The 16,333-nt window shown below is 45.1% G+C and overlaps 1 protein-coding gene across 1 annotated transcript in view; it reads right to left on the bottom strand.

Annotated features, from left to right (window-relative positions):
- The window catches only part of LOC143783210 (uncharacterized), a 31,059-nt gene extending 23,354 nt beyond the window's left edge, over positions 1-7,705 (bottom strand). Inside the window, exon 1 of the mRNA XM_077271629.1 lies at positions 7,629-7,705. Within this exon, the coding sequence (XP_077127744.1) occupies positions 7,629-7,705 (77 nt within the window). The remainder of the gene's footprint in view (positions 1-7,628) is intronic.
- Between the last annotated feature and the right edge of the window lie 8,628 nt (positions 7,706-16,333).

Genomic DNA, 16,333 nt, shown 5'->3' with positions numbered 1-16,333 from the left:
CCCGACACTTCAGGGCCATGTGTCCCGAGCACCACAAGGCCCCATCCTCATCCCCAAACCATCCCCTGTCATGGGTGTGGGTGGTGGGAGGTCCTATGTCAATTACCCGTCCATCACCGTAAACCATGCCACTGCTATGGGACTGCGGGACACCAGCGCTGTGATAACCCTGCGCTGCGTAATATGTTAGCGCTATATAAAAAAATAAATAAATAAATAAAGAACTCTCGTACGGCCTGAGATGGTGTCCCCCCAGGATTTGATACCTGGAAAAACCCTCGCCATCTCCAGGATTGGAGGTGGTGAACCAGAGCTGCCCGTCGCCAGGGTTCATCTGGACTGGGGCGCCGGGAGAGGAATGAGGTAGGTGGGATTGTCAGCGAATATGCCCGTGAATGTATTACTTGACACAGATTTGGGGCGGCTAGTGTCACAGTATGTGGCTACTGAGACCTCAAGTCCTGGTCCCCCACTGTGTCTTGATTTGTCTACTGCAAGTAATGTTGTATGTTGCCTGTCCCTTCTGCGTCGTCAAGGGGGAGCTGAGAATCACTCCTGTGCTGACAGGACACATGCAGCACAAGTAGATGAGACAGAGCCAGAAGACACAGGAAGGTGTGAGAAAGCCCCCAGGTGTGATGAGACAGTGCGCTCTGGAGGGAGAGGTAGGGGGCAGGTAGCTGCAAGGACAGAACCAGTGTTGGTGGGAGGGGCTTCCACAGGGAATGTAGGACGCCTAGATGAGTCCAAACTACTGGGCTCTGCGCAGCTGCAGGAAGGCGAACATGCCAATGCGGTTGGTGCTGTCACAGGAGAGGTGGAGCTTCCAGGTAAGGCCCCAGGGCACGAGATCCCCACACCCAAGATGTTAGGAGACCAGGTCAATCCACCTGACTCGGCGACTTGTGTGGAAGCCGAGGGGAGGCAGGCACTATCCAGGGTTACAGCGGTCATGGCCACTGTCACCAGGAGTGGGAGTGCTGGAGCCTCACGGAGATCCGACGGCCTTCCCCCTTCCAACCAAGTGGCGCCTGAGACAGAAGGAGGCCTGGAGACAGATCCCGGGGAACTGACAGAAGACGTGGCAATTTTGTCCATTCTGGACACGTCTAGTCAGGGGTTTGAGGCAGCGTTGGAAGCTAATGACAGCCTGATGGCCCTAAGGAGCAGGCAGCACAGCCTTTCACAGACTCAGACCTTGAGCTGGTGGTCTGGGACCAGGGACGGCTGTTGGTTCAGCAAGAGTCACCAGAGGCGTGGCCTAGGGACCGACAGTTAGTGATACCCTATCCGTTCCAAGATGGAGTTGTGGCAGATCGCACATGAAGGTCTGATGGCCAGACACTTAGAGATCGCTAAGACCAAGGCCAGGCTAGCCCAGCATTTCTACTTGCCTAAAATGGGGGCCGATGTGGCTGCCTAATGCTGTTCGTGTGACACCTGTCAGAGAGTGGGGAAGGCGGGGTGGCGCCCCAAAGCCCCACTGATGCCATTGCCCTTCATTGACAAGCATTGCCGGAGGGTGGCTGTGGATCTCATCTGACCGCTGTCTGTCCCCAGCAGCTGCAGGAAATGCTACATATTAACGGTAGTGAATTATGCCACGCGGTACCCGGAGCGGTAGCCTTGTCGTCCACTCGGGCTGACAAGGTGGCCACCTCTTTACTTGAGATTTTCTCCTGAGTGGGATTTCCCCAGGAAATGCTCACCGACCGAGGGACCCAGTTCATGTTGCAGCTGATGGAGTCCCTTTGTAAGCAAATACAGATGCAACATCTGGTGGCCAGCCCATACCATCCATAGACTAATGGTCTGTGCGAGCGGTTCAATGGCACCCTCAAGCAAATGCTTAAGATGTTGACTCCCACGGGAGCGATTGGGAGAAGTACCTCCCACACCTACTATTTGCCTACCGGGAGGCTCCACAGGCTTAAACGTGGTTTGCCCTTTTCGAGCTCCTGTATGGGCAGCGTGTACGAGGGCCCCTTGCTCTGGTGAAAGAGGCATGGGAAAGAGACTTGGCCACCTCTGGAGTGTCGGTTGTTGACTATGCCGTGCGCTTCTGGGACAAAATAATGGCCTTGTCAGAGCTGGTGTAGGACAATATGGCCCAGGCTCAGGCTGACCAGAAGCTCTGGCACTACCAGAACGCTACCAAGTGGGACAGAAAGTGTGGGTACTGGTCCCCGTACCACAGGACAAGCTTCAGGCAGCCTGGGAGGGTCCATACCTCGTGAACCAGAGGCTCAATGATGTCACGTACCTGGTCACTCTAGACCACGCCTATGGAATGAGGAACGCCTTCCATGTGAATATGATGAAGGCCCATTATGAGCGGGAGGCAGGCGCCCTCCCTGTGTGCAACCTTCCCGAGGAAGGAGAGGCCGAAACCCTCCTGGATTTGCTCACCCAAGCCAAGGCGGGTGGATCCATTGAGGACGTAGAGGTTGGCCACCAGCTCTCCAAGGACTGACGGTCCCAGCTGGTGGTTACTCTACACCCCTTTCGGGAGCTGTTCAGCAGCCTTCCCAGAAGGACTGAGTTGGCTGTCCATCACGTGGACACTGGGGATCACCCCCCAATCCAGCGATCAGCATATCGGGTCTCTCTCGAGGTGCAGCAGCAGATGCACCAGGAGATTGACGAGATGCTGAAGCTGGGGGTGATCCAGGCATCCAACAGTGCGTGGGCATCGCCCATAGTCCTCGTCCCCAAAAAGGACCGAACAACCCGATTCTGCGTGGACATCTGGGGGCTCATGGTCACTGATGGATGTGTTCCCTATGCCACGCATCGATGACCTGCTCGATCGGTTGGCTGGGGCTAAGTACCTGGCCATCATGGATCTGAGCCAGGGATATTGGCAGATCCCTCTGACCCATGAGGCCCAGAAGCGCTATGCCTTTATCACCCTGTTTGGACTGTACGAGTCCACCGTGATGCTATTCGGCATGAAGAATGCCCCTGCCACTTTTCAGCGGATGGTAAACACACTGCTCCAGGGACTTGAGGGGTATACAGCTGTGTACCTGGACGATATTCCCATCTTCAGTCCCACATGGGAGGATCACCTAGAGCATCTGACCCAGGTGCTTAAGTGGATCCACCGGGCAGGTTTGACCATCAAGCCGGAAAAGTGCCAGCTGGGCATGAGCAAGGTCCTCTACCTAGGTCACCGGGTAGGTGGGGGGGGGGTTCTGAAGCCAGAGCCCGGGAAAGTGGATGCAATCACATCCTGGCCCACCCCCAGGACCAAGAAACAGGTGATGTCCTTCCTCGGGACCGCTGGGTACTACAGGAGGTGTATTTCACACTATAGCACCCTGGCCAAGCACCTGATGGACCTCACCAAGAAAAAGCTGCCGTTCACGGTAGCTGCGTACATGGACGATATTGCCATCTTCAGTCCCACATGGGAGGATCACCTAGAGCATCTGACCCAGGTGCTTAAGCGGATCCACGGGGCAGCTGCTCATGGTGGACTGGTCAGTCGCCAGCTCCCCAGTTCTACAAGCTGCTGACTTGTGGTGGTTGTTTGTAGTACAGACTGATGCCAGTGACTTTGGCCTCGGTGCTGTGCTCAGCCAGCTCAACACAGGGGGCCAGGAGTATCCTGTCCTGTACCTGAGCAGGAAGCTTTTGCCGAGAGAGGTGGCCTACTCCACGATGGAAAAGGAATGCCTGGCAATTGTATGGGCCCTGCAGCCCTTCTTGTGCGGGCACCCCTTCGTCGTGGAGACAGATCACAACCCCCTCAGCTGGTTGCACACTGTCTCTGGGACGAATGGGAGGTTGCTTCACTGGAGCCTGGCGCTCCAGCAATACCGCTTCACAATTCGCCACAAAAGGTGCCACTACCATGGCAACACTGACGGGCTATCTTGGCAAGGAGAGATTGTGGGAGTGCGCTGTGGGGAACACAGGAATGTGATGCCCCCTAGCACCCTCTAAAGGGGGGAGGTCTAAAATATGATAAAACGTTATCTACATGATATAATTTTGATTTCTGATGGAGTTCCCCGACAAGATAAAGTTTGGCCCAAAAATACTTGCTTCAGACCACTCAGCCCCACTCTCTTGGCATGCATTCCCCAAGGCCATAAAAAGCAATGCAATGTTTTCCTAAAATTAAACTCCAGGAACCAGCTCTTTGGAGCTCTGTGCCCAGCGGTTAACACAAAGATGTGAGCTCTCCTGCAGCTACAGCCAAACTGGATTCCTTTTTCTGCCCCAAGCACATGGAGACAGCGTGGCACCACAGGTCACATCAAGGCTCTGAGGTATTGAATCTGGAAAATGACCTATAATAACAGAATGCAATATCTCTGAGACTAGCCGAGCACATAATTGGAATCGGCATTCCTCCCCCCACACGCCCGTGCTCGGCAGACACCTGTAGCACTCTGTGTTATTGAGTTACAAAGCATAGCTACCAGGAATTACATATGGTAGGCATATTTAGTCTCTATGCACAGATAAAATCCAGCAGAATCCAGTGGCACCGCTGCCTTTCCATTCAGAGCTTCAAGCGGAAAGTAATGAGCCTCCTCGGTTCTGGACAGAAAATCATACTCTCAGATATGGGAGGAGAGAGGCTGCACAAACCCAGGGGTGGGTGCAGGGTGTGGGAGGGAGCAGCCTAGGAGATATAAGGCAGCCCCTCATTTTGGACTGAGTTTTTCTACTGGCAGGAGGGTCCATTACCTGACGCGGCTAGGAAAGCACATAACTAAGATTTGGACCTGTGATCCATCAGCGCCTCCCTGTGGTCACATGCTACATAACACGATAATTGCTACCTATCTATACCTTACCCTTGTACTACACTCTTGACTGCATACTGGTATATTGTTCTGTATATGTATATATCTGTATATTTCTAGTGCGTCTTTTTGTCGATTAAATATAAAATTAATCTCGGGCTGCTCTTTTATCTCGATTCATGAATCCCGACATCCGCACGCTCAGTTGGTCATATTATACGCTACCCTTGTTCGTTTCTGATCTGATATAAGCCTGCTGTCAGACGGGGCTTATTTCGAACGAGGAACTGGTGGCACACTGTACTGTGTTAGTGAGGAACTCTGATAGTGACTGCCGGGAGGTATATATATATGTCCATAGCCTGGACTAGTGATGTATATCCCCCTCACTGGGAGCACCTCAATAACTCATACCTATAAGGGAAGCCTCTCCGGTGACTATTTGCTCTCAGTGCAGTTCCCTGACTGACCTGAGGCAAGTGGTGGTGCCAGGGAGCCTATCCTTGCTGGGTCCTTCTCTCCCCTCCCTGGAGGTGAGTGAAGTCGGCACACCCCCTTCCCCTGTGCGATCCGTCACAACATATAAAGAGGCCAATATAAAGATGACTTACACTTCACTGCCAACTGCATCCCTCTAGTGAGTGTCCCCTCGGCCCTTACCGTGATGTCACTGTGTGATGTCATCACTTGCCATGGATTACTAATCACCAGTTACAACAGTAACTGTTGGAAGTCACAAAAACCTGCAACCAATCCAGTTTACATGAAATGGTCCTTTAAGGGACTGTACCAGATTAGAAAAATATAACTGGTTTCCTAAAACAAAAAACAGCACCGTACCTGTCCACAGGTTATGTGTGGTTTTGTAACTCGGCTCCATAGAAGTGAATAGAGCTGAGCTGTAATACCAGATACAACTGACAGACAGGTGTGGCGCTGTTTTTATAAGAAAGGAGACAACATTTTTAAAATATTGTACAACCTCTTCGATTCCTTTCCTTATACCAAAACTTTACACAAGAGATATCAATGTAATTATTGACATATCAAGGAAATAACTTCTTCAGATAGAAAGAGGATAGGAGCTCTAGTGCCAACCATTGCAGGTAGAAATCCTAAAGGTCAAGATCGACCCTTTAAAGACTTTGGATAGAAAACAAAACCAGAAACTTAATTTGCAGACAAGTGTTTGGGGCTTTTTGCTTCTCATTAGTGAAAAGATACGTCCCACAGTTGGCACTAGAGCTCCTGTCCTCTTTCTCTTGACAAACCACTTGCAGATTTAAATTCCTAGGGAAACATTTTATGGCCTATAAGTCTCCCTACACCAACTTGGCACTCTCCAAGGAGAAACTTCACCCCTTAGACCATCTAAATATTATGTAATTATGATTAAAATGGTGATAGATAAAGATTTATGGCAGTTATGATATATTCTTAATTATGAGTAATCTATTATCTAAGTGCAGCGCCCCAGAGTCCTGGTCGTTGCAGTAATGTTGTTCTTCCACCAGGGAGAGCAATATTACGTCTGGAGGCAATAAAGGAGATCTTCTGTCCAGGTATCACAACCACACACAACACACTTCACACTCCAGCCACCAGGGGGAGCAAAGGTTCTATCTACTAGGCCACTCCTCACAGTTAGGTAAAACTGGTAGTTGGAGGGAAAGTTAGGGAGTTCCTGGCTGGAGACTGAGAGAGAAAGGTCTCCAGACCGAGCTGGCTGGAGGGAGTTTCAGTCAGATTCAGACTGCGGTCTGAGGAGGACGAGGGTCCACGGAGCTGCGCCTGCTCCACGTGCGGCAGCATCCAAAGAAAGAGACATTGAAAGGAAGTGTATTGTAGTGAGTGAGAAACGAAGTCATAGCAAAAGGAGAGGAAACCAGAAGGAGTTCTGTCCTGTGAGAGGCTGCCTCCTTCTGAAGCGCAGGAATACCGGTGGCCAGAATACCAAGGGAGTAAGGATCTCTATGCTTTACTTCAGAGACTGGCAGGACAGTCAATTCCAAGTTGGCTGCCCGACCTTTATACACAGGAGACACGGTGGCAACTTGTGGGGGTCGGGGCGTCTCTAGGGTACCTATAAAAAGCCTCAGGCCATCAGTCATACGGGTTTTGTTCTATCCGACCACGGGGAACAGTGAGAAGAGTAATAACAGTGAGGACCTTATTAGAGCTTATGCAAGTGGGAACCTACTGTGTTACTGTGTGCATAGGAAGGCTATTGAATTCCACCTGGATAAGGAGACTCTGGATTTGCCTTCAGACCGGCCAGAATCTGCCTACCCTGTGATCCGGTGCCCTGGACTGTGGACACTGAAGCCTACAGTAAAGGTAAAGAGACTGCAACCTGGTGTCCTCGTTATTCACTGCGCCTTACACCATCCATCACCTACACCTCTGGGAAGCCCTGAGGATACACTTCACCTGTGGGGAGGTATACCATCTAGCTGCCATAACATCACCCCAGCGGACCCCTAAGCAGCGTCGGTCACCCTGACCGAATACCACAGGTGGCGACACGAACTATCCCTTTAAAGACCTTTCCCCCATTTTTCAACGGACACCCCCCAGGGCCACAGACCAGGTCAGCCACCGTGACATCCCCGCTGAGAACCGAAGCACCCGACTCCGAGTACCCCACTGTCCTGTGGGGCGCTCCATATACATTGCTCTGTATTGTACCCACGTATGGATGGTGGATACAAAGATAGAAGGCCGGTTGCATAAATTACACATTTTGCTCATTAGCTAAATAAAAGTTAAAATATTATTAGAGAATGAGTGAAATGAGGAGTGGAAGTCCCATACACAAGGATAGGACAGAACAGAAACCAGGAGAAAAAAAAAAAAGATACTCACACTCCACTAACTGTAACCCTCAAAGAAGTTCCGCTCGCCAGTTGCCGAGTCACCGTCACAACATTCCGTGACCTCATAACCGACAATCACCTGCAGCCAATGCCCTATACATGGAATGGGCTTCTATCCTCTTATGGACACAACTGGATTTAGACCATTTTCCTTTATTTATGTTTTTATCATTGCGTTGCATTATTTTTTTCTATAATTTAGTTTTATTTTGCCATGTTCTCTTGTGACCTTTTTTCTTATTTAGCATTAAGGAAGGAGTGAAATTATCCTCCTAAACGCGTTTAGCAAATACTATATCCAGCCAAATGTATCCAGCCGTTGAACTACAAGTTACAACATCTTTGAGTGTTCCATTATCTAATTCTTTTGCTTTATATAAGCATTCTGTGTGCACTGTGGACCCACAAGCTGTTGTATTGTCAGGTGCATCACACAAAGTTTTTAAAAATATGTAAAAAATAAAATAAAAAAATTCTAAATCACCACTTTTCCTCCAATAATAATTCAGAAATAAAAACAAACAAAAAAATAAATGTATTTGGTATTGCTGCATCTGGAAAAAGCTGATCAAAATATAAGATTATGAAACTAAAACAGTAAATGCCGCAATGACAGATAAAAAAAAAACTGAAAAAATTTCTAACTCAAAGGACTGCAGGTTTTATTTGGCCACAACTCATTAAAAATTAAAATAAAAATCGATCTGAAAGTTTTAATTTCCCCAAAATAGTATCATTGAAAATGTCAGCTTGCCACCAGTGGCATACCACTAATGGCTATGCGGCCCATGAGTCGGGGGGTCCAGTATTAGCGGTGGCACCACCCCCAGCTTACAGTGCCTTTTCAGTTTTTGAATTTCCACAAAAATTTAAAATAACCAATAAATTTCGCTCAACTTCACAATTGTGTTCCACTCGTTGTTGATTCTTCACCAAAAGTTTACATTTGGTATCTTTATGTTTGAAGCATGATATGTGGGAAAAGGTTGAAAAGTTCCAGGGGGCCGAATACTTTTGCAAGGCACTGTAACTGTATTAGTGTCCTAGATACCAATACAGGTGTGCTTTGGGTCATTGTCCTGTTGTAGGATGAAATTGTCTCCAATCAGGCACTGTCCACAGGGTATGGCATGGCGTTGCAAAATGGAGTGATAGCCTTCCTTATTCAAAATCCTTTTTACCTTTTACAAATCTCCCACTTTACCAGCACCAAAGCAACCCCAGACCATCACATTACCTCCACCATGCTTGACAGATGGCGTCAGGCACTCTTCCAGTATCTTTTCAGTTGTTCTGCGTCTCACAAAGGTTCTTCTGTGTGATCCAAACACCTCAAACTTGGATTCTTCTGTCCATAACACTTTTTTCCAATCTTCCTCTGTCCAATGTCTGTGTTCTTTTCCCCATATTAATCTTTTCCTTTTATTAGCCAGTCTCAGATATGGCTTTTTCTTGGCCACTCTGCCCTGAAGGCCAGCATCCCGGAGTCGCCTCTTCACTGTAGACGTTGACACTGGCATTTTGTGTGTACTATGTAATGAAGCTGCCAGTTGAGGACCTGTGAGGCGTTGATTTCTCAAACTACAGACTATAATGTACTTGTCTTGTTGCTCAGTTGTGCAGCGCGGCCTCCCACTTCTCTTTCTACTCTGGTTAGAGCCTGTTTGTGCTCTCCTCTGAAGGGAGTAGGACACACCGTTGTAGGAAATCTTCAGTTTCTTGGCAATTTCTCACATGGAATAGCCTTAATTTCTAAGCACAAGAATAGACTGTCGAGTTTCACATGAAAGTTCTTTTTTTCTGGCCATTTTGAGAGTTTACTGGAACCAACAAATGTAATGCTCCAGATTCTCAACTAGCTCAAAGGAAGGTCAGGTTTATAAGTTCTCTAATCAGCCAAACCATTTTCAGCTGTGCTAACATACCTGAACAAGGGTTTTCAAGGGTATTCTAACCATCCATTAGCCTTCTTACACAGTTAGCAAACACAAAGTACCATAAGAACACTAGAGTGATGGTTGTTGGAAATGGGCCTCTATACACCTATGAAGATATTGCATTACAAACCAGACATTTGCAGCTAGAATAGCCATTTACCATATTAATAATGTATAGAGTGTATTTATGAATCATTTAATGTTAGCTTCATTGGAAAAAAACTGTGCTTTTGTTTTAAAAAATAAGAACATTTCTAAGTGACCCTAAACTTTTGAACGGTAGTGTATATATTTTAATCAAGGGCAACGTGGGCCCATTATATTTATGGAAAGCTATGTGGAGGCCATTATATTATATGAAATGCAATGTGGGGGCCATTATATTCATTATATTGTATGGAAGGCTATGTGAGGCCCATTATATTATATGGAAGGTTATGTGGGGGCAATTATATTCATTATATTATGTTGAAAGCTATGTGGGGCCCACTATATTATATGGAGGATAATGTGGTTCCATTATACTATATGGAAGGCTGTATGGGACCATTATACTGTTTGGAGAGCTATATTGGGGCCATTGTACTGCAGGAGAAAGATGCCAAGAGTACTGAGAGCTGTAAGTGCAGGGTCGAGCTCTCTGCACTTGAGCCTTATTTGTGTCACGATTCTGCAACACATTGTCCTAGGGACGCAGTGAGTGACATGCTGGGCTAACATGCTGGGCTGTTCGTTTTGTGAATGGGATAGCTCGGTCGCCCAATTGAGGGCTGGGGCGTGCCAGGCTACACCATGCAAATTAAGGATTTTCCAGAGGCCCAATGAATCCAGCCCTGCTGAGCTTCCTCCAGGTATCATCCTTTCTTGTCAGGTGTCACCTATAATGGTCAGACCATTGCTATTCGTAGCTTTGCTCAGTCTTGTGTCTTCCTTGAGCTCTGTGCTCTGCTATTCACTGATTTTGCTGCCCAACCTTGGACTTTACCATTTGACTATTCCTTTGTCTAGCCCCATTGACTTTGATGTACACTCCTAGTATTTGACCCTGGGCTCCTTTATGCCCCTGTCTCGTGGCTTGTCTGTGAAAACTGGCTAACTAGCATCACAATTTGCAAAAAAAATAAAATATATTACTTTGGTATGGAACCAAAGATTGGAAAAAAGAAGTACAAAAGTACAAAAAGCTGCTGTCAGGTTCTCTTTAATGCAAAAACCACTGACAATAGAAGAATGGGAGGAAATTTTAGAATCCCCACTTAGGGTATCCCCGTCGATTAATAGCAGAATGACACAACTATATATAATATACCAATCATATTTGACCCCCATACGGCTTTTTAAGATGGGTCGACTTCCCTCCCCAGAATGTCTGCGCTGTCATTCACCAGACGCAGACTTTATCCACATGATGTGGAGCTGTCCTATTATCCTTCAATATTGGAAAGAGGTGACATCATTACTTTCATCCATAGTATTAGCTCCTGTTCCTCTTGAGCCATTAATTTGTTTATTTGGGGTGTGGGATGAAGAGACTTGGGGTCATCATGTTGGGATCTTTTTACGGGAGTCACTGTTTATGGCAAGGAAGGTGATAGCGATGCGGTGGATGGGGGGTTCATGCCCCTCCCTCAGAACCTGGATTGAGTTGGTAAATTCGGTCATCCCATATGAACGTACGTTATATCAAAATAGAGGATGTCCGGGTAAATTTGAGAAAATTTGGAGCGGATGGAACTCCTCTCACCTTACTTTGTAAATTTATAGTCATTTACGTTAGTGCAAAGTGTCAAATCTCTCTAGATGTTGCGCAGAAAAGATACGAGTTTATTATCAAGCGGCAGAAAGGTAGTTACTAGGATATAGTTGTAGTTGTGGTTTAACAACTGTAAATTCTCATGACTCCATGTTTTGTTTATATGGTTTAAATGGAGTAAATAATATGTTATATACAAATTGTGATACTCAACAATACATATAATGTACATGTTCCATATTGAATGTAATAATAATGAGTACAAATGTATATATTGTATACTCTTACTTTATGGTTAATAAACAAATTTTAAAAAAACAAAAAAACCACTGACAATCTTTGTGACTAACTTCGGAGTAATTCACTTTATCTTCTAATCGGGCTGATGTAAGAATATTATATTTCACTCAGGAGTTGTGTGGCTATATAAAAAGCACCAGACCATGTGGCTGACTACATTTCTAGAATACCACTTCTAAAAATATGCGGAAAATACATGCTGCTTTTTTGGCCCAACGTTTCTCATGCTCAGTTTGCGATATATCGATGTTATAAAAGTGGTGCTTGAAAATCAAGAATCAAGATCAGCACAACAGTAATAGTACATCACTGTTGGGGCAGTTTCCTAAATATTGTCAATGATGAAAAACAACCAAAAATCTGCTGCATGCCCTAAATTAATTCCAACACACCAGAAGATGATAAACTTCTTGGGTCGATTTGGCATCAAGGTCATCAGCCGTCCTTAGCGGAGTTTTATTTACTAAAAGTTTCTAATCCGCTTAATCAAAACTTCTGAAATAAGTTTAGAGCGTTGTTATATTTTCGCTTTTCTTTTGAGAATTAGTTTTTCTGTAATTTTATATCAATTGACCGTGTCTTCATCTTTTGTAAGAATCACGTTATGTGGCTTAGCTCATATTGTTTGGGTGATTTTACCTTAGTTACAGGTTTACAGTTATAGAGATAGTTGTACTTACATTTGTCCTGGGGGCAGAACTGTGCAAAATACCTGTAAGATTCAATTTGATCAAAATAATGTTCGGCCATCATCAAATCTGTTCCTAAAATACTTACGCTCTGAGGTCTGACCAGATCCCAAAGCATAATAAACAGAGTATAAGGAGAGAGATAGAAAAAACTTAAGCTCACCTGTCCTAGGACCACCCTCAGCTTCCTGCCTGGTCTTCCATTTGCATCTGTTTGGTTTTCGGATCAGTCTTGTCTTCAGTCTCTGTTCTGGATCATGTTAGACGTGACGATTATCAATGACCATCAATGATGTGGGTTGCAACACATAAAACCATGTGAAGACTAGTCAGATCAAAACTGAAGAGAAGACTGCTGAGAAAACCAATCTGAAACAAGAGGAGGACCATGGGGGGGGGGGGGGGGGACTGCAATGGCAGGACAGGTGAGGGTCGTGCATAGGACAAGTGATTATTAATTTTTATTATTTCATCATCCCTTCAAGTAACCAAATACAGAATTAAGTTAAAATGCACATCATTTTGCTAGATTTGTGTGAGGCAAATCTGGAAAAATTCACGTTCTGAATCCAAACTTCACATGAAATTCGTATCAAATTTGATCTCTATATTGCAATTTTTGGTGGTGTTTAGGCATTTCATGGTGTGTTGTAAAGATGTACTGTAAAGAGAACATGTCACAAGATTAATGGGTCCCAAGTCATGGTCACCATGAAGCAGAAGCAGGCTCCTTGGTCACAAACATCTAGATCTATTTTTAACAGAGACCTATCAATCAAGCTGAGCTGGGTAGAGAGAAGCCAGCAAGGAACTGCCTTCTTGACTCTTCTCTCCATTGTTGACTCATTTTTGAAGTACATTTTTTCTTGAGTTGCTTGTGAGGCCGGGTTCATACTGGCATATTTCATGGTCCGTATATATGGACCAGACTTTATGGAGAGACCAAGGGTCTCTCAATCAAAACTTACAGGCTCATATGTGTCTGTTTGGGAGACCTGCATTCAGTCCAGAAGTGTCCTTGTGGAGACACTAAACTGTGAAACATGGAGTGGCCATAGATCTGTAGTATATGGACCCATAAAGGGGAATTAAATGTGCATTGCCATGTACATAAGACTAAGCAATATCATTCCTTTTGTCAAAGAGGCTTGTCCACTACACAACCTAGTATGGTCAGCACTAAAGATGATCGAAACTCCAGTTCAGCAGATTTGTTCTCACTTGACTGGGAAATTTGATTTGCATCAAATTAAAAAAATGATTATACTTATCCCACCACTCACTGGTTCCCCAGATGTAGATCACAGCCTGATCATCTCTTTGCTGTCTTCAGGCTTTACTCTTCTGCAGCCTTGGCATCTACTAAGACATAGGTGGCTTTATGCAACACCATGATGAAAAAAGAATTAACCAGCACATGTGAACAGATACAAGCTATGGAGACCACATTGTATAAAACCAAAGAGGGCAGCAGCAACTGTGTGCCGAGATGCATACAAACACTGAATATGTGAAACGTAAACTGCATTACTGCCCTATAGACTGGTCTTATAGAATGAAGGTGGCTACGAAGTCGAAAAGTACAATAGTAGTGACCTGGTGCCCTGCACAGTAACAGCACCTCCCTTTTGTTCCTCCCATGGTAAATAAAATGTATCACGGTAACGATGTTCCCGTTTTGGACCCCTCACATAACTCCTATACAGTACTAATGCATATATCGCTTTTTGCGACCTTTGTAAAATACCAAATTTCTCTTTGAGCCCACATTCAAAATAACAATAATGCCCCCTCCCAAGTGGTAACAATACAGTTGTAATATACGCCATTTCTGCGCCAATACAGAGCAATAGAGTCCACCATTAATGCCTCAATACAGTTGGGACCTTTCAAATTTTGGCACCTTAAATTAATTGGAAATATATGGTCAACAAGAGAAAATATTATGTCACCCACCGTAGAGTAAGTGTCCCCTAAACTGGCGCCCATATTGCAATATTATCCCCTTATTGCCACATACAGTAATAATGATCCTATTTGCTACTATGAACTAATAATCGATGTTCCTCATTATGACCCCATAGAATAATTATGTCACCCATCTTGAAATAATTTCCCGTCCTGTAATAATGCCCTCCATAATAGCCCCTTTGCTTAATATTGTCGTCCATCCTGGCCTCTTCCTTTAATAATGTTCCCCATCTTGGCCCCTTTAATAATGTTCTCCATCCTGGCCCCTTCCTTTAATAATGTCCTACATACTGGCCCTCTCCTTTAATGTCTCTTGCCCTGGCCCCCTCTTTTAATAATGAACCCTGTCTTGGCGTTCTTCTCCAACACATTAAAAAAAAGATACTTCTTACCTGCCCAACCTCTAACGACGAGCATTGTCCTCTTCATGGTCCACAGTTGGTGCAGGGGTCGATGCCATGCATGGCAGTGACGACATGCGCCATCATCAACGGGCACATCTATGTCAGCTACTGGCCTCTGATTGCTGGTGCGTTGTATAGCTACAGCGGTGAAGGGAGCCGGTGGTTCTTTGAGTCACTATACATTTCAATTGAATGTGTATCCAAGGACACACATAGAGGAAAAAAGCACGCTGGCGTCGGCAAACCCCTTCCTCAGTGCTCATCCATGGTTGCACATTCGTGCCGAATTGGTGATCGTTTTCAGAACAAATTCGCTCTTCACTAGTTAAAATTAGTGATGAACGAACCGTGCTCAGAAAAGTGTTATCCGAGCATACTTGGTTCCAGCCGAGTGTGTTTGAAAAATATGTTCAAGTCCCCACGCCTGCATGTCTCTCGGCTGTTCGACAGCCGCAACACATGCAACACTCTGGGATTGCCTAACAAACAAAAAAACCATGCATGTGTTGCGGCTGTAGAACATCCGCTGGGATTCGAACATCCAAGAGCTTCTCAATAAATTGTAATATCATCAGAAAGTTAATTAATTTCAGGTCTTCAATACAAAAAGTGAAACTCACATTCATCTCTGGCAAAAATTAAGAGCTCACCACATCAACACCCTGTCATGGGCAGCCCAATCTCCAGACCTGAACCCCATTGAAAACCTCTGGAATGTAATCAAGAGGATGATGGATAGTCACAAGCCATCAAACAAAGAAGAACTGCTTACATTTTGGTGCCAGGAGCAGTGTGAAAGACTGGTGGAAAGCATGCCAAGACGCATGAAAGTTGTGATTAAAAATCATGGGTTATTCCACAAAATATTGATTTCTGAACTCTTCCTTTGTTAAAACATTAGTATTGTTGTTTCTGAATGATTATGAACTTGTTTTCTTTGCATTATTTGAGGTCTGAAAGCACTGTTTTTTTTTTTTATTTTGACCATTTCTCCTTTTCAGAAAAATATACAAAATTTATTGCTAGGAAATTTGGAGACTTGTTGTCAGAAGTTTATTGAAAATGAACAATTTACATTTTACTCAAAAATATACCTATAAAAAGTAAAATCAAACTGAACATTTGCAGAGGTCCCTTAATTTTTGCCAGAGCTGTATTATATAGAGTCATTACAAACAGAGTGATCTATTTTAAGTGTTTATTTCTGTTAATGTTGATGATTATGGCTTACAGCCAATGAAAACCCAAAAGTCATTATCTTAGTAAATTAAAATAAATAACAAAAACCACCTGCAAAGGCTTCCTAAGCATTTAAAAGGTCCCTTAGTTTGTTCAGTAGCTCCACAATCATGGGGAAGACTGCTGACTTGACAGATGTCCAGAAGTCAGTCATTGCCAGACTCCACAAGGAGGGTAAGCCACAAAAGGTCATTGTTAAAGAAGCCGGCTGTTCACACACAGTGTTGTATCCAAGCATATTAATGGCAATGAAATTTTGCATTTCATTTGGAAATCAAGGTCCCAGAGTCTGGAGGAAGAGTGGAGAGGACACAATCCAAGCTGCTGGAGGTCTAGTGTGAAGTCTCCACAATCAGTGATCGTTTGGGGAGCCATGTCATCTGCTGGTGGGGGTCCACTGT

Source organism: Ranitomeya variabilis, chromosome 6 (assembly GCF_051348905.1).
Source record: "Ranitomeya variabilis isolate aRanVar5 chromosome 6, aRanVar5.hap1, whole genome shotgun sequence".
In the NCBI taxonomy this organism is placed as follows: Eukaryota; Metazoa; Chordata; class Amphibia; order Anura; family Dendrobatidae; genus Ranitomeya; species Ranitomeya variabilis.
This window is presented reverse-complemented; position numbering and strand designations above follow the sequence as displayed.